Source organism: Sparus aurata, chromosome 2, assembly GCF_900880675.1.
Source record: "Sparus aurata chromosome 2, fSpaAur1.1, whole genome shotgun sequence".
NCBI classification, from domain to species: Eukaryota; Metazoa; Chordata; class Actinopteri; order Spariformes; family Sparidae; genus Sparus; species Sparus aurata.
The window spans coordinates 23,703,774-23,724,593 of NC_044188.1; the positions used below are offsets into that span (position 1 = coordinate 23,703,774).

The 20,820-nt window shown below is 45.5% G+C and overlaps 1 protein-coding gene across 1 annotated transcript in view; it reads right to left on the minus strand.

Annotated features, from left to right (window-relative positions):
• clmpb (CXADR like membrane protein b) overlaps positions 1–14,312 on the minus strand; it is a 75,087-nt gene extending 60,775 nt beyond the window's left edge. Inside the window, exon 1 of the mRNA XM_030394009.1 lies at positions 13,446–14,312. Within this exon, the coding sequence (XP_030249869.1) occupies positions 13,446–13,476 (31 nt within the window). The 5' untranslated portion in view covers positions 13,477–14,312. The remainder of the gene's footprint in view (positions 1–13,445) is intronic.
• Positions 14,313–20,820: the final 6,508 nt, after the last annotated feature.

Consider the following 20,820-nt stretch of genomic DNA (forward strand, 5'->3'; position numbering starts at 1 on the left):
GCGGGGGAAGAAAAAAAAAAGAGAGAGTATGATGGTTAAGCCTGAGCTTTAAGACAGACAACTATGTCCCCTAATCCCCTCTGAGCAGCCGTAAGCCTTCCGTTATCTCTCGTTAGAATTGTGCATCCCTTAAACACATTAACTTAGGCCCTAATGCTGGCCCTTTTTGTGGGACACAGCGGCTGCTCATAGCAGCCAGTCACTAGGCTAAGAGGGAGGAAACATACTAATTGCTGTCAGACTCGTTTAGCTTGGCAACAGGGGTGTTTATTTTAAAGGGATGCAGAGTATCCGCGCATTTTACAGCGACGAACGTTACCTTGGAAAGCTCTTTCGGGAGAGCCAAGATCCACGGCATCCCTCAGACGTGTGTCAGAGGGGGAACCTGATGACAAAATCAGGCATGAACACACACATCCACAGCCACTCAGTCACGTATATGCACACCGTGGTGCGTCGTCACATCTTTCACTGGATTCGTTTTTCGAGTTATCAGTATACAGATGGTTCTCACGGGTCTGGCAGGAGCGGGATCAGAGCTTCATCCTCTCTCCGCTCCACTGTACTGTGCAGTAAATCTCCAGCCACAGTGCACGCCGCTCTTGACACTCGCCATCAGTTGCCCGGCATCCCCTCAGTCTGCCGACCAGCAAAACTTCTTTTAGCTGCATGAATAACTCACAACATCCAGCAAAACTCTGTAAATACTCAAGTCAACAGGGCGCACAGAGGCTAATAAATGAAACAGGTAGGAGGCTGTGTTGGAAATTTCGGCGTCCACTGTTGAAATATGACTGTGCTCCTCCCTCCTGAGACGTCCTGAGGCATTAACAAATGAATATCAGGGCGTATTTACTCTGAAATGGGCTGCGCAACGCGGGAGGCGTTGGCTCACTAGTTTATCTCCGAACAGCGATCTGTGTTTTTTTGCTGCGTCGTCCCAAACAGAACGTGCAAATACTCCTGGCTTTGTCGCACAGTTGCTCCCCACAATGGCCTACAAGAGGAGCACAAACATCATTTCGTTTCGGTGTTTTTCTTTCATTTCCATTCGCCGCGAATGGGTGCACATGGATAAATACGGCCCCCTGATTCCGCCTGTGATCTCCCGCCGCGCTAAGGGTCCCACTGACAGGGGAGGAGCATGGCGGCTGGGCGGCCGCTACAACAAGGCAGAGCTCGTTATGCATTCTGACTGCGGCGCGGCTAAGATGCTTGGTGTTTGCTGAGACAGCAGATGACTTGCCTTGCTCTCCCTGCCCCTTGCTCAACCGAGGCAGGATAGACTTAATTGCCTCATTAGCAAAAGGGCCAGCGAGGAGTCGGCCTCTTCCACATTGTTCAATGTCAAGAGTGCAACCGAGAGGAAAGGTTAATAGAGTAAACAGCATTTCCCCCTCCTAAATGGAAAAAAATAAATAAAAAATGTTTGTTTTTCCGAGAATGACGGGTCAGTGGCCGAAAGCGTCATTTCAAACCACAGTGACACAATTAAGCGTCTGATTTCACACATCTGCACGGCGCATATTCTAACCTTCATTATTCCTAATTTCAGAGTGCAACGCAGCCTGCTGTTGCTGTGTGGTTACTCCCAAAGCTGTCTGTTTTTTTAAAGCCCCGGACCCGTCCAGAAAGCAGAGTCATCACGCCAACTTTAATTATTTTAAGAGCCCGAATTTGCAAACTCTGCTATTTCCTCGTCCACAGCGTCTCTGGAACCCCAGACAGCAAATCAAGCCAAACGCTAACACTCTTGATTTCCCTCTTGAAGAAAGACGCACAAAATAAAAGTTACGTCTGCAGCCGAGAGCAAGTGTGAGGTCCAAAAAAGCCTCATGTTTAATAATTCTGAGAGAGACATAAAAACCCAGAGCGCGGCCCGGTTTTCACTCACGGCTGCACTGTTCACACTCTGAAGAGCATCCCCATCATCCGCCAGCAACCGCGCTGTGACAATTTCACTCCCGAACACTGACAGTTTGGACAACAATGCCAAACCATGACAGGCATCTTGAATGCCTTTCCTGAGCCTCCGTCTGTCTCTTTAGCAGATATGTGGTGGTCTATAAGTCGGGTCTGACAAACGGCGTGATGGGCCAGGCTTGAACAAGTGTTTCGCCGAGCAGAAAATGCAGATGATGACGAAAAACAAATGGGGGAAACAGGCCGATATCTTCCCCCCCGAACGAGATTGGAAAGTTGTTGGCATCAATTTGCTCCGGGTCTCCGAGGTGCACTCCATTACTGTAGTGAGCATGCACAACCGCATGAGTACCAATAACCTGGAGCTGCTGCAGAGAGCACTTGTGTGAGCGTTTTATCAGTTAGAAGCACCGACAGGCTCCGCGTTCACTTTGTGTCCATGCAAAGCTAGTGGCGTCCTCCATGCAGGAAATGAGCACACTATAGAGCCGTGTAGAAATGAGCATCCATACTGTAGATAGTTCAGGCTTTGGATTAGACCTTTGTATAACCTTGACACCTAAAGAAAAAAAAAGGACAGGATTTCAAAACCAGAGTCAAGGTCTGGGGGTCCTTTCCCACAAAACATTTTGCTGTGGAGACCTCCTAATAGGTATACTGCAGGAATATTTTTATGTTAAATGCTTTTTACTTTAACTTGAATTCTGAGCAGTGAATGCAGAGTAATTTGCCCCTCTGGCGTGAACGTGCATGAAATTCTGGCATAAACAGTCATCAGCTTTCCTCACGTTCCTCGCCTGGCCCTTAGGGAGTCTGTGCACGCCTTACGTTTGTCAGCCTCTCCATGCTGACTGACATCGGCGCAGCCCCCGTGATGGACAGAAAAAACAAACGCAGCAGGTTGTATGAAATGCATGTCCCTTTTCTTTAAAACTTTCCATAAGAAACAGGAATTTTTTTTTTCTCTCCTCTCCATTGCTCTGTCCATCTCTAATCACCGAGGAGGGCAAGATGCAATAGGACAGCAGACTACATATGTGAAGTGCCAGAGTAAGGGGAAAACCCTAACCCCAACCTCTGAAATTGGGAGAAATACGGGAGGATTGTGACCAATGGCTCAATGAAAATCGCGAGCCTCCTGGTGGCAAATATGCCGCCGGGCCGTTGAAGACCGAGGCCACGATTAAAAAATGTACAGCCAACACATCTGCACGGGCGGCTTAGCGTAAAGGCTCCATTTCATCAACAAGTCGAGTCTAACGAGTCGGAAAAAACAAAGGTGGTGGTGCCATCTGTTCTGAAGCACTTTGCTGGGAAAGAGGAAAAGAAGTGGGAGGACAAGAGGAGGGGGGGCTTTTTCTGCACAAGCAATATAAACTGTACTTTGACCACAGCCTGAGCTTCCACATCATCTCCTGTGGAAACAAACTCCCCGACCTTTCGGCCAGATAAAGTGCACCGCGCTCTTTAATATGAAACACTGAGGTTCAGAGCTGTAGTGCAATCACCGCCATTACGTACTTAATTTGTGGACAACCTCGCATTGATCAGTGATATCCAGTTTACACTGTTTTTTGCTGTGCTGTGAAAGACCAAATGGGGCCGGCATTGTGGTTGGATAATTAAACCATCCATCACACAACATCCACTGCAAGAGAGCGGGACTAGCAACCCAGGACTGGACACAAGTACTTGCATTTTACAGTTCCTAATGAACGGCCATTACATGAGGTAAGGATTTGATGACCAAGGGTTTCATCCCTATAAAGAATTAATCAGCAGAATTGCATATCTTGTAGAGCTTTAAAGGTCGTTCTCAAGTTTTGTTACGGTCAATAAATAAAGCCTGCTATTCAAAGTTACCGCATGATCGACTCTTTTAGTCTCCAAACCAAAAGAAAAATCCTTTTTTTTTTTCCTCACACTAGACTATAAATCTAAAATCGGACAGATGGCTGAGTCCTGACTTCAGCTATCATGCACTAAAAGCGGAGGGGATCCTCCAGATGGTGCTCAGGTCTTGTGCAGGTAACCGCTTTGTCTTCCACCACTCTAATCAATGGCCACCGAATTCCCTCCCTTCCAAACACCATCCATCTCCGGGTCTTTCCAGGCCGCGCGGTGACGACCAAAAGCGGCTGAAGATAAATGTTTAAGGGGCAGAAGGGCCTGTGCTGATTAAAGCCACTAACGCTTCAGGGAAGACTGGCACGCAAAAGAGGAAATGAAGTGAGACAATGGAGCATGCGGGTTCAAAACACCTAATGGAGTGTCCTGCTTGCTGGGCTAATAAACTGTTTCAAATTGAAAGGAACAGCGGGCGTCTAAATAGAGCGACGTGGAACATTTCCTCCCGCTCATTCAGTCAGCTCCCAATTGGAAAAAGCCGGTGAGGATGAAAAAAAAAAAGGGGAAAAAAAAAAAACTTGCCCGGCTTGCCATTGTTTGGTCGCCTTCTTCATCTGCAGTCAATTGTGGGGATTGGATTACAGCTGAATGCCATACGGAGTGAAAGAAAAAGTCAATGTTTTCAGTATCGGCGCCACACTAGAATACGTGAAATACATGTACAGGTCAGCGTGAGAGAATCCTTTTGCTTTTAAGATTCACGCGGCGGACACACATGCGGGCACAGTCCGGCTGTGAGCAGCAGCCTCTCGCTGATTCCCATCTCAGCAGCGTGGCGCCGTCTGAACGCCCAAGTTGATATTTGGACACGATAATCAATATTCACAGTGTGAGATGAGGCGCCGCACAGGTAGGGGGTCTGACAGGTGCACCCCATGATCAATTAAAGCGCTAAGCGACTAGTAAAGGAACGATCAATTATTGGCCCCGACAGTTTACACGTTTTTTTTTTGACACCGTGTCACTCACGGAAAATGTCAGCGCAGCAAACGTTAGTCCAGCTGCAAAAACATCAGGCTCTTCAATCGAGCCTCCCTTCTGCCGGCCGTGGTCGAGAGAATGATTTCGTATCATGTGGACTTGATGTGCAGCGAGCGTGATCGGGCTTGATCCAACCACTGGACATGTTCACAGGCCTCCATGTGACACACACACACACACACACACATACACACACACAGGCCTGGCTGCTAACCGATGTCACTCCTGTGCCGCCTCATTGGGTGTAAATGTTTTATCAATAGTTTCCTTTTTCTTCCTTTGTGTCACTGATGTAAGCACTGTGCTAAGCTGCTTGAAAGTGAAAGACACCTCGGCAATGGGGGATTTTGGTCTTTTGAGCTGTTTATTTCCCTGCACAGTTGGATCGCGTAGCTGCACCCGGAACAGAGATACACCTGGTTTTCAGAGACAGAGAACATAGATCAAAAAGCATGTTCTGCTTAGAGAAGACAAGCACGCCAGCCTCCGCGCTTCCAGTTTTTCACGACGGCAGAAAGCACTTGAAAAGCGCCACAACGGGACGGGGAGCTCAGAGATGATAGCGCCTCAGCCCCCCCGCCGCTGATAAACAAATCATCTTAAATGGTGTTTTTTTTCGCAAGATGTATGTATGAATTTTGATCATCTTTTTTTCTCTCGCCCGCTGAAGAGCACTCGCTCGGTGATGGGTGGAATCCTATGTCAGTAGCTGCAAAAAAGAATTAACATCAGGACAGACCTTTGGCGGAGGTGAATCAATGGGAGACAATTCCATGCTCCACCTCGCAGACAGCATCAGCGTTTATCTCGGCGTTTCGCTCACTCTTTGATCCGCCCGCTGCTTACATAAAACAATCGTAGACCTTGATTAAAATATTAATGCACACAGGCAGCAAATCACTTTGCATTTTCTTAGAAAATAGAAGGCTGTAATTGCCCTTGCTCCATTGACTTTCATGGGTATTCACTCCTGCGAATAAGGCACAAAATCCTCCCTTTGGAGGAGATGGTCATGGCTGTAGAGATTACAGGGAGCTGGGGGCCATTGCAACATTTTAGTGTCAGAAGGAACCGTTATGAATGCACACTACGCAAGGATTTGTCAGCTGCTGCCTGTAAACACACCACAGAGAGAGGGGGAAAGATAGTCGATGCTTGAGTCTGGTTTGTTAAACATTGACGCAGCTATTTGATGATGTGAGAATATGACTCAACAATCAGCTATCTTTCTCCAAAATCGCCGACGCCCAGAAACATCCAGAACCCGTCCAAACAAGAAGGAAATAGGAAAGTACAGGGAGGCAGCAGGGTCTCCGCAGAGACAGCGATTACTATTTTATATGATATGTCTGCACAAAACCATGCGCAGTATTGTTGGAGCAGCTGATCTTAAGTCACCTGCATTTTCGCATGTTTCTTCGTTAATCATTTATGTATAACTGTTCGGGGCTTCAGGCTGTGGCATTTGTGTTCATATAAAATATACATTTCTGGTGACAAAACACCAAAACTGTTTGTGAAGCCACACTTTCAAAATGGACATACTGTAAATATGCAGGGCTGCAAATGACAATTATTCTCTTTATCGAAAAAGAGCTCCGAATAGCCTGTTTTTTTGTCAAACCCAAAGTAACTTAATCCAACTGATAATCGGTTTTCTTTCCACCAAACACTGGCCAACATAATCGCAGATACCAATCCATCTATGCTGTGCCAATCAGTCGGGCTTGAGCAGAGGAAAACATATCCTCACATTTATGAAACTGGAACCACTGAACGTTATTGTAACTGTTGCCTTTCTTCCAAGTGACAAATCAATTCATCAAATAAATGTAACCAGTCTTAAGAAAAAACTTCCTATTATTGCGATTATTGTCTCGGGTGTTGCGAAACTCGACTTGACATTTGGAGACATTTGCTAACTCCCATTCTTTCTATGAATCGGATGAAAAGGTCAATAAAGTCACGTCTGCCCGGTTAACATGAAGTGACAGCTTGCAGCGGGTTAGCCTGGCTTAGCATAAAGACTGGAAACATGGGGAAGCTAGCCTTGCAGCGTTAGCAGGCCACGAGATCTGGGAACCAGCACCTTTAAAGCTCAAATGAACATGTTACATCTTGTTTGCTGAAGTGTAAAAATAAAAAAAAAATCTGTGGGTTTGTAGAGGTCCGTGTGCTCGGCTGTTTCTTGGCTGAGATTAGCTAACAGAGAACCATCGGAGACTCGTCCAGGCCAAGAAATAGCCGAACTGGCAAACTGCAGTTTTTCCAATTATGTTTTGCACGCTTTAAAAATGAAGGTGGCATCAATCTTCTCGTCTAACTCTCAGCGAGAAGCAAACGAACAGCCTCAATTTTTCTTTCCTCGTGCTGATCTAATCCTGATAACATTTTGAGTTCTGATGAATCAAATGATCTCACGGTTCGCCCATTGCATAAAACAGAAAACAGCAGGTAGTTGTTATATGTACGTGTATGATTGGATCCTTTGTGCACGGCCGCCGAGCACACTGACGTAGTGTAATGTCATCTGTAGGGTGTGCATGTGGCTCCGGTTAGTGTGGATGTGAGCCTTCTCCAGAACATCTGTCAAAGATTAGCAGTAAAGTGAAATAGGCAGTTCCTGTTCGTACGTTCCAAAATAATCTGGCAGTAATTTTCCCAGTGAAAGAATGAAAAGAGGGAGGGTTTACAGGGTCAGACACACTACACAAACCCCGCTCTGTCTAGGCATGTGTTTACATGATGCAAGTGACAAAAGGCCCATTGCGGAATAATGCCCGGATAGCTTTGTGCGGTAATCATGTGTCAGAAACACACATGGACAGAGACGAAGACACTGTCAACCAGAGAAATACTGCGGAAGCGGCGAGGCGAGCTCAGCACGGACTGCATTCACTCCGCCGGCGTGACCTTTATTTTCATCCTTGGATATCTTTGGCTGCTACAAAAATACAACCTGCCTCGACCCTCTACTAGTCGGAATAAAAGCACTTACAGTACAAAGCAGGTACACCTTCACCTACAGACCCTCTCATTCAAGGCATGGCATCCAGCTTGCTGCGACAGAATAGATAGACCTTCCGACTAAAAGCCCCACAATCAATGAAACATGAAGGATCCCATAGGTGCTGAGAGAGGACGCCTTGTTATTCAGGGAAGCACGCTGTCATTCAAAGGCCGCGCACATCGGGGGGAAAGTGCTTGGAAGGCAAATCAGTGTTTGTTAATGATATGGGTCAATTGTTTTGAGGACGGCTGGACCTCTGTACTCATCTGCAGGCCTCTCGAGTCACCCCTCGGTGGAGGTTTTGTATTCCAGAGTGCTCTGCCCTTGCTGAGAAATTCCGATTTGCCGTTTTTGCTCTGAGTAATACAATCCTCTCTTGATGGAAATCTGTTTACACTTTGTTCTGCATGTCAAATCGCTGACATTGTAGGTGGAAGAGAAGTCATTCGACTATCTGGAGTGATGCACAGCTAGATGTCTGCTATTTTTCCCCTAAACGGCCGCGCCTCTACCTTATTGTACATCTTGCAGCTTCATTGCAATATTGTGCGATTGATTTCTGAATGCATACATGTGGTGTGTAGGGCTGCACCTACTAGTTGATAAGAAGTGCCCCCACCCCCCAAGTTTTTATCAGTTGCTTCGTTACAGAAAAAGACATGCTCTCACACTCCACCTATGAGCAGTGCTTTGCCATTAGGGCGGAGGACAACTGCAGATCTTTTCTCTTGCAACACAGATGTCGCTAACTGCCGCTGACTGTAGCTTCTCGTTAGTGCAGTTAGCCACGCAGCTAACCAGGGGGAGTGTCGGTGTTTAGAACAGGGGCTTTAGATCGCCAGTATGGGGGAGGTTGTGAGGAACTAGAGACAAGCAGATCAACAGACCCGAGCTCAGCAGCCTCGAGTGAGCACGGGTGGACCGGAACCGAAACACAACCTCAAAACCGGCAGAGGCCACGAATATTTTAACTGAATAATCAACAAAATCCTTGCCTCCTTGTCGGCTGTCGGACACATTCAGAGTCTTTAACGTTATCACCTTTGGCGTTAGCGTAGTCGTTAACCGTGCCCCCAATCATCATCACCATGTCATAAACGCGCGTCAACTTAAAGTCAACTGCTAACATTTAAAGTCAGAGGCAAGCCCGCGTGTTGTGATGCTCCTCACTGTCTCTTTGCTCGCTCTGTGTGAAAATGGGCTGATACACGTCTGCATCACGTTCATCGAATTATCCCGCTAACTAAATTAACTGTACCGGCCAATTAAAGTCAGATTGGAAGTCATTTAAAGGTTCACGCTTTCACAATGTGAGATGAAGGTTAACCCGCTGTGCAAAGCTCCACACTCCACCGTCAAATGCCTGAAATTTCTGAGCAGGTTCGGGGTCCCGCAAAGCAGATGTGCCACATTCACCGCATGCTCTCAAAAAGCAAATATTTTCAAAGCCAGCAACCTACACAGGGAATGCAACATGATAACGCCGAGGAAAAATGTGCGTCAAAAGGGAGATCAAGACGAAGCCTTAATGTATGGTAACTAGACGTCAAATATCGAAATGTCTCTGGCTTTGTAGGAATGTCAAAAGTCTGTGGCTGGGTGTGTGTGGGAGTGTGATTCAGGCACAAACACATCAAGATGTCACTTCATAACCTCTGGCTCAGGAGGCTCCTGTCATCTTCACATTTCAGAGATCCTCTGCCTACCCCGGCAGACATGCTAAATATAGAATGGGGACAGAATTTCTGTTTGGAGCCACTGCTCTCTTTATCTACATCTAACACTAGCATGCCTGCACAGGCGCTGCCATCTTCTCACTGTTGTGCACATGTGCATGCATGTAGACGCGCACGCATGAGCGCATGTTGCGACCCCGCTGCATCCCCGCGATCGCTCACGTTGCACTGCCTTATAGACTGATGCTCAAACGCAACGCCGAGCGAGGCTGCAGAGGTTTGGATCGCCTACAAAAGCTGCTCATTCTTTCCAATTACATTTCTGTCAAGTGACTTACACTATGTTATTACTTCTTGGACAGTCATTTTCAAATCCCCTCATTCAGAATCATTTAATCCTGGCACAAGGACAGATAGGCAATCCATCTCTAGTCTCCTTTACCTGGCTGGATCTACCACGCTGCCGCCGCACTACTTTATATGACCTTGTTCTGTTTCTCACTTTGTGTCAGCCGAGTTACGGAAGGGAGCGACGGAACTCTCCGTGGCAATTAATTGTGCTACTTATCTGTAATGTGAACTGTGGATATTACATCTCCAGCAGATATTAAATTAAGGATGTCTCAGGACTTGCGAGGCCAAAGCCAAATAAAAAGGAAATGAGACCCTATTAATGACTATTGATTCTTTTATAATAAAACAGCCACTTCCTCTCTTTACTTGGCCTCGGCGTTGATCTTGAATTAATACAGGTTATAACTTCAGGAAAAATGTCCTTCAGTGTGGCATGACAGAGCTGCCGAGCCTGAAAAAAACGACATAACCCCCTGGTCAGGGAAAAATGCTCTTTTGGCTGACTGGCAGATATTTTGTTCTCGCATGAGAGGCACATGACCCACGCTGTGACGGTGCTGGACGTTCACCCTCAGCGTTATCATTTTCAGCTGCACAAATACTTTTACATTGTCATATCTTGTGACATGACAGGGGGAAGGAGAGAAGGCCTCACCATGGCAACAACAAGCCATCTGATACGTCTCGGCACAGGCTGATGGTTATTTTAAGGGAAGCTTACCATTTATTTATTTTTTTTTATCAGGGAACATATTAGTGTTGGATGAATGAATGTGGCGTGTTTTCACCTCACCGTGGCTGGCACAGCAGGCGTGTGCTTAAAATTGGTTGCGTTTTCATTGTCTTCCTCATGATCGTCACCATCATTACCAAAAAAAAAGAAGAAATGCAATTTCCGAGCCGAACAGTAGCCCCCATGCCAACACACGACACAGCAATGAGATGGAATACTGCACAGTTGATCAGAAATATCACTAAAATCGCAATTTGGCCAAGTGCAGTATCCGAATTATGAGAAGCTGCAATTTTCTGATTAAAGCAAAAATGTGTGACTGAGCAGCATCACAGAGAAAACATGTTTGTTGGTACAGACACCATCAGATGTCACATTATTACGATTTCTATAGCTTCATCAGGCAAAAAAATTAAAAATGTGATGCAAGAGTGATCATTCCCACCATCCCAAATTGGTGCGAATCAATCGCAATATCTGTCTGAGCAATCACAGTATAATTTTTTTGTTTTCCCCATGTTGTGGTTATGGAGAACCCTGTGAAATCGCACAACCAACAATTCGTTCTGACACAAAAACTGTTGAAACCAGCTTCTTGCATAAAGCTGGCAGGGCAACAGTAACAAAAACTCGTACTGTCCAACCATGTCTTGAAAGACTGCAAGAAAAGGAAAGACACTCTTAGTTACTTGGCAATTTTAACATCCCGTCCCAGCTTCATATTTAGAATACAACCGCAAGCTTATCGCTACACTATATAAGCCAGGCTCCCCTTTATGTAGCCTCGTTAGCAAACAATGAAAAGGAATTGCCTTCCTTCCCTGCAACCCTGTCAATCATATCTGAAGGTAGCGTCAGGATCACTTCTTGAGTTACGATAACTTATCTGTAAACCTCCAAATTGTCTTGAGACAATAATACACCTGACAGTAACGTTGTGTGCCGGTAAACTTTTGTCTCCCAGTCTAATGTTAGCATCAAGGGCATCATGGGAGAATGGAATGTGAGGCTGTTTACTAAAGAATCACATCAAGTGGCTGATAGAAAGTGTTCTGCGCCAAGATAAGTCGTTTCAGATTCAATTATTAAAGGCTTTTCATGCAATCGTGTGTTCATCTTTTTGGTTGTAGAGGTGACCCACAGAACGGGCAGCCCCTTTGGCATTTGCCCACCTCGCCAGATGGCCAGTCCGTCCCTCATGATCATCAGTAGGGAACTGCTATTCAGATAATCAACATGTTTACCTCCAGTCTCATCTAACGCAACGCGGCTGATGACTGAAACCACAAAATGTGCTGGTATGCGGCGGTCCACTGCCGAGTCAGCTCCTTTATGTTAAGCGCAGGATCAGACTCATACTGTGTGGATCCACCGGCTGACCCAACCTCAGCGAGTCAGCGTGTGTGCAGCTCCTCACCACACCTCCATCCTTCCGTTTTCTACGGTACTTATCTTATTCAGGGGTCACAAGGGACCGGAGCCTTTTCCCGGAATACACTCTCCCGAGAGGTCACCACAATATGTTCGTAACCCAATAACGGGAACTGAAGATAACAAGCTCCTTATGCACAGCGCACACCGAGCATACGCAAACAGCACCAGCTGTACGTCTAAACTAATGCAATGAAAAATTCAACACGAGCGATCGACTTCTTGAGTCTCCCCAGACTGCAACACGACCAGCAGAGAGCAATCAAGTTGACTACAGCACGACTCCTGGACTCACACCAAAGCTCTCGGGTGCATCGTATGACCGCCCTCGACCATTCTTACTTTAGCGCTGGGGATCCAAACTTTTTCATACCATGTACTCACAGTCACCTCAGACTGTAAAAAATCCCCGTTGGACAACGCTGGTCTGTCCCCAGTTACAGCCAGCTGGGGAAATTCCACTGCAGGTGTTGAGACAGCGGCGGGGAGTGTGAAACCTCTTACTGGAATTCTTTTTTTTTTTTTTTAAACACAGCCTCGCAGTAACTTCCAGTCAGTGAAGTCACAGTGGAATTGAACAATCACTCATTTAGCTCTGAACCTGGAATCTGCTGCAGGCCCCCTCAGCACAACACTGTGATCCAGAGTAGGCTGTCACGGTCGGTAGACGGGAGAAACAAAACATTTTTTAATTAACCTTTTCAAGTTCTGCACGTAATGAAAAACAGATGATGTCTCGCGAAAAAAATTCCAACATTTTCGCATTCTTGAAATCACATCCAAGGCTCTTAACATGGGGCCAAAACAGCTTTTGGAAAACATCCCACCTTAGCGGTTGCTGTTGGGATTTTTTTTTTTTCCCTTTGTCAAACAATGGTAAAAAAAACACTTTGTGCATCTGCAGCCTGCCTGTTGTTGAAGTGTCAATAGATGATGCACACACAGAGTCAACAGATCTGAATAGCAGCTTTAAAGGGAGGGATCAGGTGAACTTTTATCCCCTTTAAATCCCCCCTTTAGAGAGCTCCCCTAAGTACAGAGCAGCCTCTGGTTGGCTAGTATTATTTTTTTTTCAGATTTGCCAAAATATAAAGGGCGATTTACAAGTGCAAAGAATACAATTTATCAAAGAAATAAATATATTCTGACATCATTCCAAAATCGAGGCTGAAACATTTGACCAGATGTGTGTGTATGGACGCGTCAAACAATGGACAACGTGCACAGTTCAAATCGTTGTAAATACAATAAGGGACAGGCATCAGTGTCCACATCGCCCTGTGACATTCATCACACGAACACGCATTTATCCGCTGCTTTTTCTTTTTCCTTTTTTTTTCATTTTTCTTCATCATCTTCTTCTTTTATTATCAAATTCATGAGTGCTCTTTTTTTTTTTTTGGGAGGGGGAATGGGAGAAGTGACTTACCCAGAAACAAAGAGCGAAATATTGCAGACATCGCGGCTGGAAATCCCACATGCAACGGGGCTGGAAACAATGCGCTCAGACCGCCTTCAGACTCATTCGGCTGACCTGAGAGCGCAGGCACAACGACGCGGCACCATCAAGCGGATCGAGGGGCGAAATCACACAGAAACGAAATCTTCGTTGAGCGCATGAGTCCAAGGGCATCATATGTTACGCGCGCCCGACATGTCTAAGCCTCCCGAGGAGAAGGAGAAGAGGAGGAGGAGGAGGAGGAGGAGGAGGAAGGAGAGGAAGAAACGTGGCTCCTTCTCTTCATCGTCGTTCTCGCTCGCATGGGGCTTTACTTGGCGTCAAATCAAAGTTCCCTGGTTGTCTGGCTCTGGCGTGGGACGTGTTGTCTCAGGGTCCCCTCTGTCTCCACCTCAGCAGTCTCTCTCTCTCTCTCTCTCTCTCTCTCTCTCTCTTTCTCTCTCTCCCCCCTCTCTCTCTTTCTCTCTCTCTCCTCCTTCCCTCCTCCGCTGCACAAAATGCTAGAGAGGAGGAGGAGGAGGAGGAGGGCGAATAGGTGGATGATGAGGGGATGCTGAAGGATGGAGACCTCTAGAGTCTGAAGTTCTCTTACGCAGCCCGGGCATCCTGCAACAAACACTGAAGAGGCTCGCCGGGAGGATGTGTGTGTCCTGTTGTGTGAATGGAGTCCGGTGAATATGTCATGAACAAATATTAGTCTTACATCACAGGACTGCGTGTGCACAGGGTCAGTCATGTTTACTTAACTCTCCATATGACCACAATGTTAATATATGGACATTGTTGTACAGAGGTGTTTTATTATGACAGTTCTGTAAAGGGGCACTGTGTGGTATTGGATAAAAAATTCAAACTCCATATTTTAATATTTATAATATTAATGCATTCTTTTTCCACCTGTGAATAAACAAGCTGTTGTCAGAGGTCCCCAGAGCACTGTTTGAAGCTAGAAGGGTGGCAGGGTCCGCCACATAAAAACAACAGTAGAACAGTATGAAATTGTGTTGACCTTTAAGGTCAGCTTTTCTTTCTTTTTTTTTTTCAGTTTACGAAAACAAATAGTTTGTTATTCAGTTTGTTTAAACATTAAAAAAATGGTCAATGAAGATCTTTCTCTTCTGATTTAATTGTCCACCCCAAAACTACATGGTGCACCTTTAATATATGGATAATCTCACTGGGTTTAGCTCTTCAATGTTTTTTAAAGGTCTGAGATGATTAGTCCATTAATGGATCACACCCATGGTATAAGGTGTCATTTACACCGGTGGGGACATGACATCACCTCTTTTTTTAATGAGCAGTTTTTGTCCCCATCACCTTCTTAAAGCATTATTTGTGCCAAAAATAGCTTGCAGCAAAATTAAAAAAAAAAAAAGTTAACTAACGAATGAGATGAAATGAATTTTGATGCACCATTAAGCTTTTTTTTTTTACCCGCTGTAATGATTCACTCTGACCTCACTACATTGCCTAAAATCGCACATGTTTACGACCATTTCATTTAATTTTATTTTATTTTCTCCTCCGAGCCCTCATGTCCCCACCACATTTCAATACAAAGTGATGCCCTCCAGTTCTGTGCTGGGTTGGACTGCTTTATGTGAATAATTAATTTTGAAGAAGGTCCCCTTTTAAAAGTGATTGAATTGTATCGTTTACCAAGAGAAGCAGAACATGACATTTTGAGCTGTTTTCTGTAGCTACTCTAGGTATTATCTTGGTATTATCTTGGTATTTACTAATCTTTTCCCGGACTCATGTGATCATAAACTGAATATTTGGGGGAATTTAAGAAAGTAATTAGTAATCAGCTCTGCAAATATGTACATTTACTAATAATAATATTAAAAAAGAAAATAAATACATGTAAAAAACAACAAAACAACAGAATAAAGAGCCCATTAACTGATCATTAATGTAATTGCTAATCGTTTCCAGTCACTGTTGGTTATTCATTTCAAAGGATTACGATTGTCAGGCGGCCCCGGTACGATTTAACATCAAGAAACAAGAAGTAGTGCATGTTTTAACTTCAAAAGTGTGATACATTTTTCCAGGCTATTTATATTTTCCCAGGCTATGATGACACGTGCGTGTGATCAAAGGCATGTTTGCAACCAGAAGGCACATTTTCCTTCCCTTGCCATTTTTTTAAATTTTTTTTTATTACTCGTCCACCAGCCTCTCAGCGTTCGGATTATTCCATCAATCGTCTCACGACTGCCGCACGAGATGTGTCCCATCACCTGCGCTGCGTAAGGTATTGGCCTACGTTAGGTAAACAAACAGCAGAAAAGAAGGGGAGGGTGGTGGGGCTGCTGTCTGCTGATGGCCGCTCTCAGACCTTGAGACAAATTAATCCCCCCTCTTCTGTGTCTCAAGTAACAAAAGGATTTTTTGCTCGCCAGTGGCCCCTCTGCTCTCTCTCTCGCTCTTTTTCTTTCCCCCCCTCAAGTGGCCTGCTCTTCACCACCAGCCCTCCTCCATTCCTTTCCGTTCCAATAACTAGATCGCTTGAAACAATGTCTCACATGCACAACTGGACGCGCACGCTCGCACTCCCTTTTCCTTCCCTCTTGCCCAACGCAAACGCATGCTCGCAGAGAACAGCTGACGAGGCACAAGGGGTCGCAAACAAAATACACACAGCGTGATTCCAGATGTTGCAAGAGCGAGGCGGAGGGGTTTTTCTTCGGTCTTGTGTGGCCGGGTGTTCTGTCCGCGATGACACCGCCTGCGCCGTCTTTCTCTTTGCTTGTGTTGCTCTGTTTGTCTTTGTATTTCCAACTGAGTATAAAAAGGTCACGGCATCTCATTGCGACTCATTTCTGCAGACGGCGGCGCACAGAAGTCAGTGTGGTAAAGTGCAAGGGCAAAAAAGAAAAAGAAAAAAAAAAAAACAACAACTCAGAGCTGGTGCAATAGCAGCTGTCAAACTATGACGGATGGCTGGTTGTTTCAGGCATGTTTGCCCCTGCAATCACCGCGGTCCCGCTGTAATCTAAGTTCAGATATGAACACTCGATTGAAAAACGCACCTGTTAGCCAACATATATTACAACCGAGTTGTCGCTTTGCCGCTGGACGATGAGACCTGGAGGCAGGCCCGAAGCGTTACAGCTGCACGATGCATTATACAGCACTGAGGTTATCGTGTTTGCGCCTCTAAAAGATGACCTCACTTATATATGAACGCGCGGCATCGCCACATAAGATGCATTGTTGATAGCGATGATCCTGCGATAGCTTACTCTTCTCTCGTGCAGTGCAGATAGTGCCACAGGAGGCAACTTGTCTGCGTTTGGTGGCTTGGCCTTGGTGCATGATATAGCACCCCAATGCAGATGGCCTCACAGATGGTTGATATTTATACCACTGGGCCTTGAAAAGTCACCAGTGTGGAAACTGCTCTTTCTCCCTGATTAGTCTCACCAAGAAAGACCAAGAACACACCCGTTTCTCAATGCGCTGAAAACACACGGGCGGTTGTGAGATGTACCAGAAGACATTAGGAGGGTTGTGTGATGTTGGTTAAGAAACGAAATGTATCAGTCGCAGTGTGGGGCTGCCCCTTTCGGGAGGCGACCATGATGACGTGTCGGGCCTCGCTCTCCCCCCTATTTTAGTGCATGAAAATGTAATCCCCCTAAGTGCAAGGTCCATGATTTTTTAAAAATCTTCCAGGCCCAACACGGCTTGCATTTTAGCTGGGAGCACTCTTGACTTATGTACTTTAAGTGGATTTGCAATTTAAATTGGAGCAACAAGATGCAGCTCGCGACTCCTGGCAGCGAGCGGAGTGCCTCGGTGAGAGTGTTCCTGCCCGCCAGAACAGCTGTATCTCCCTCATCATGACATCACTGGGACGTGTTCGTGGTTTGTTGACGCATGGACGACACCCAACCAACACACGCTAGCACGCCGGGATGCCCCGCTCTGACCACCTCTCTCTACTGACCTCGGGGAATGAGGGAAGTGGATAGTTAAAAGGGTTCTTGAGTAACAATATGAATGTGGAAGAAGGGGGGGAAAAAAAGTCTTTTGTTTGGGGCCTCTCTATTTTTAGCAACCGGCGCGATGCTTCGCTGTTAGTGTTTCACGGCTCGCAGATCCTTTATAATTTAATGAGGCTGAGGGCGGCCCTCGTAGATTTATGGCGGGCATCTCGAGGCAGCATTGCCCACTCGGCTTATTGATCCAAATGGGATGTTTGTTTATGGGTCGGTAGAGCTCTCTCCTTCCTGTGCCATGCACAGTCCACATCAGGAGCATTCAAATTGTCAGGCCCTTCTTAAGCCAATAAAATAAATGCACTGCGGGCCAATGTTCATTAGTTCAGTCTCTGTTTAAACACACAGAAGACAGCCAGTCACAGATGTGTGAAACAGCGGTGCCGTGTAGTGTGGAGACCACAGAGACGGCTGTGAATGTCCTGTTTCCTTTTGATCATGCATGTGACTTTCACACAGACGCCGGCTCATGGAGCTGCAGGATGAATTCCCCCTCGCAGACCAGCAGCCACGTGAAACACTTGATTGTATTCGACGTATTTACATATACGTAACAGCTGCTGTACCGTCCCTGTGATCATGCAATGTTGAGATTGATTTCCGCCCGCATTCTTGGTTTTGTCTCTCTAATCATAAAGGAGAAACAGCAAATGGCCACTTCAGACCGCTTCCAGTCGTCCCCTGTTTCTCCTCGTACTGTAAAGCCCAGTGAGTTCAAAAGTGGATGTTCCCCCCCTCTCTATTTATTCATGAGCCTTTCACCGGGAACACGAGGCAGAGTTTAAAAACATGTTATCATGCTCTAATTAAAGGCGAGGCAGACGACGGAGTTCCACACAGGAGCCTGAGAGCATGCCCGGTTTAATTTTACGTGTGTTCGTCTGCGGTGAATAGGTAAATGAATGAGCTGAATGGGGATGATTGAATGAATGAATGAGCACGCGAACGCAAGAATTCATCATCAACCAAAACAAGATTAAACGGCTGCATAAAGCAAACACGCATGATGGTGTCATTTGGACGAGCGAAAAAATAAGACTGATTGTGGCTCATTCTAAATTGCATGACTCTGCCTTTGGGAAAGGTAATAATGTTAAATTGTTGCCTGCTCCCGCCTGGGATAAACAGATCAATCACTTTTGAATATAATTTCCAGCACATTGCACGCTGCATTAGAATTTGTTTTCCTCCGAAGAGTGGCATTTTCCACCCGAGCAGATACAGGAAAACGCTGTCTCCTGCCTGTCGCCAGCATTCAGCGAGAGGAATCAAATCAATTCTTAATTAAAGGAGGTGGTTTGGAGTATTTTAGACATGGATTTGCATTAGCGTGAGGGCAGGAATGAACAACGCACTACCACTATCAAGGTGTCATAAAATGTAACCTGTGACCCTGCATTAAAACAAATATTTCACCCTAATCAGTCACATTTACAGCCTGTGTGGATCATTTTAAAAGCAATCATTACAAACCTTATTTTAGTACTGCTTGTAAACTTATTCGTAAATCATTGCCACAATATACTCAAAATAAATATACAACCAGAGCGTAAAAATTACAACTTTATCTAATTTTTGCTCAACAACAACACCATCTGTAGCCTCACCATTCAATAAGGTGATTGAATTGAATGACTACGAATGAAAAACAATGGCCGTCGCATCACTCGATCCTGTCCGACCGCCGTTGACTTTATTATGTAAAATGAGAAAACGATCTTTATGCTCATTAACCCGGGACATTTGAGAAGCCTTCGTGGGGGAGCTTAGGATACCACATTGAACCAAACAAATTAGCTGATTAGCCTCGGTTTTGAACGTAAATTGAATGCCTTCTTTGTCATTGATCGCCTCGCCTCTTCAGGTTTATTGACACAAGGCCGGAGAGCTCACCGAGCCCGATCCCGTTTAGCAAACAAACGCAGCTAGCTTGATTGAGGGATCAGCGGAGGGGGGTCTGGAGGTGTGGGGGGGAGGGGAGCTGGCCGTTTGTGTGATTTGGCTGATTTTGAGATCGCTCCATCCCTCTCCCAGCCCCCACTCTGTCCAGATCTCAACCACAGCCATTACGACTGCTGGCCCCTCTCCTTGATGAAGTGGTCTCCGTCCTGGTCATTGGGGAAATGAGTGATGTGAGCCATATGGTCGCGAAGAGCCGCGGTGTAAATCAGCGCACGCTTTGCATCAAACTGTATGTCAGGCGTGGGTGTAGCTGAGAGGCATCCGTCTTCCACTCATCTCTATTCATCACTCGAGGAAATGACCAGGCTGTTGATAAACAGTTTGAGAGTAACACCACAGGGCATTTTTAAGAATTACCCTCATTCTCACTTCATATATCCAGACCACTGGGGAGCTAATTATTGAAGTAAATCTGCACTCGACTGAAGCTGAAGAACAATTCTGCACAGAAATCCCCCCACTGCTTCTTATTCTGATAGTGAAGGGCAACCAGGCAAACTGATACTGCGTGTTAAAAGGTGAAGGCTCCTTTTGTGATGTCAAGGGGCTTTTGAAGCAAACCTGTTCCATTTGTCTGGTAAATGACTAAAGGCTGCTTCTCTATCCCCTTACGCCCTCTCGAGCAGCGGAGCCTGCAAGGTCAAATGTGTGATTGCATTTTTGAAAGGATTATTTGTACCAAAAGATTCCTCACTTAGCTAAGGCCAAAAGCACTTTATTTAAATTCATAGACGCAAAGTGATCTGATATGGATAGAGGCTTAATGTTCTTGAAAAAAAAAACTAATTGCAGAGACAGGAATAACTAAGCCCTGGTGAAGGTCTTCAGATCATATCAAAGGTAGAAATATAAAAAAGGATACTTTATGATTAAAGATGCTAGATTATGCGGTTGACCACTTGATTCCACTTGTGGAGATTATGATGCATTATGTTAAAAACACAATACCTGTACATCACACATGTGTCGTTATTTTCTTTTTGCATGATGAAACTTTGGTTCAAATGACACAATTCATCAAAACATCCTCCTACCTTGAATGAAAACTGACTGACTGAATAGGTCGAGTGCTTCCCAAAATGACGCAATTTTTGCAGCATAACAGCGACACAATTGTACGGTCTAGACCTTAATCGTACGGTCGCAGATTGATTAGGTCCAAGAAACAAAAATGCTCGGTTAGGTTTGGCCTTACAACTACTTGGTTAGGTTCAGGTGTGAAATCTACTTGGTTATGTTTAGGCACCAAAACTACTCTGAGGTTTCAGACAATTTTTAGAGAATCACTATGTAACATCTGTAACTTTTATTACAAACGTACCAACATGACTTGAGGAACTCACCATTGACTTCCGGTTTCACACTGGACA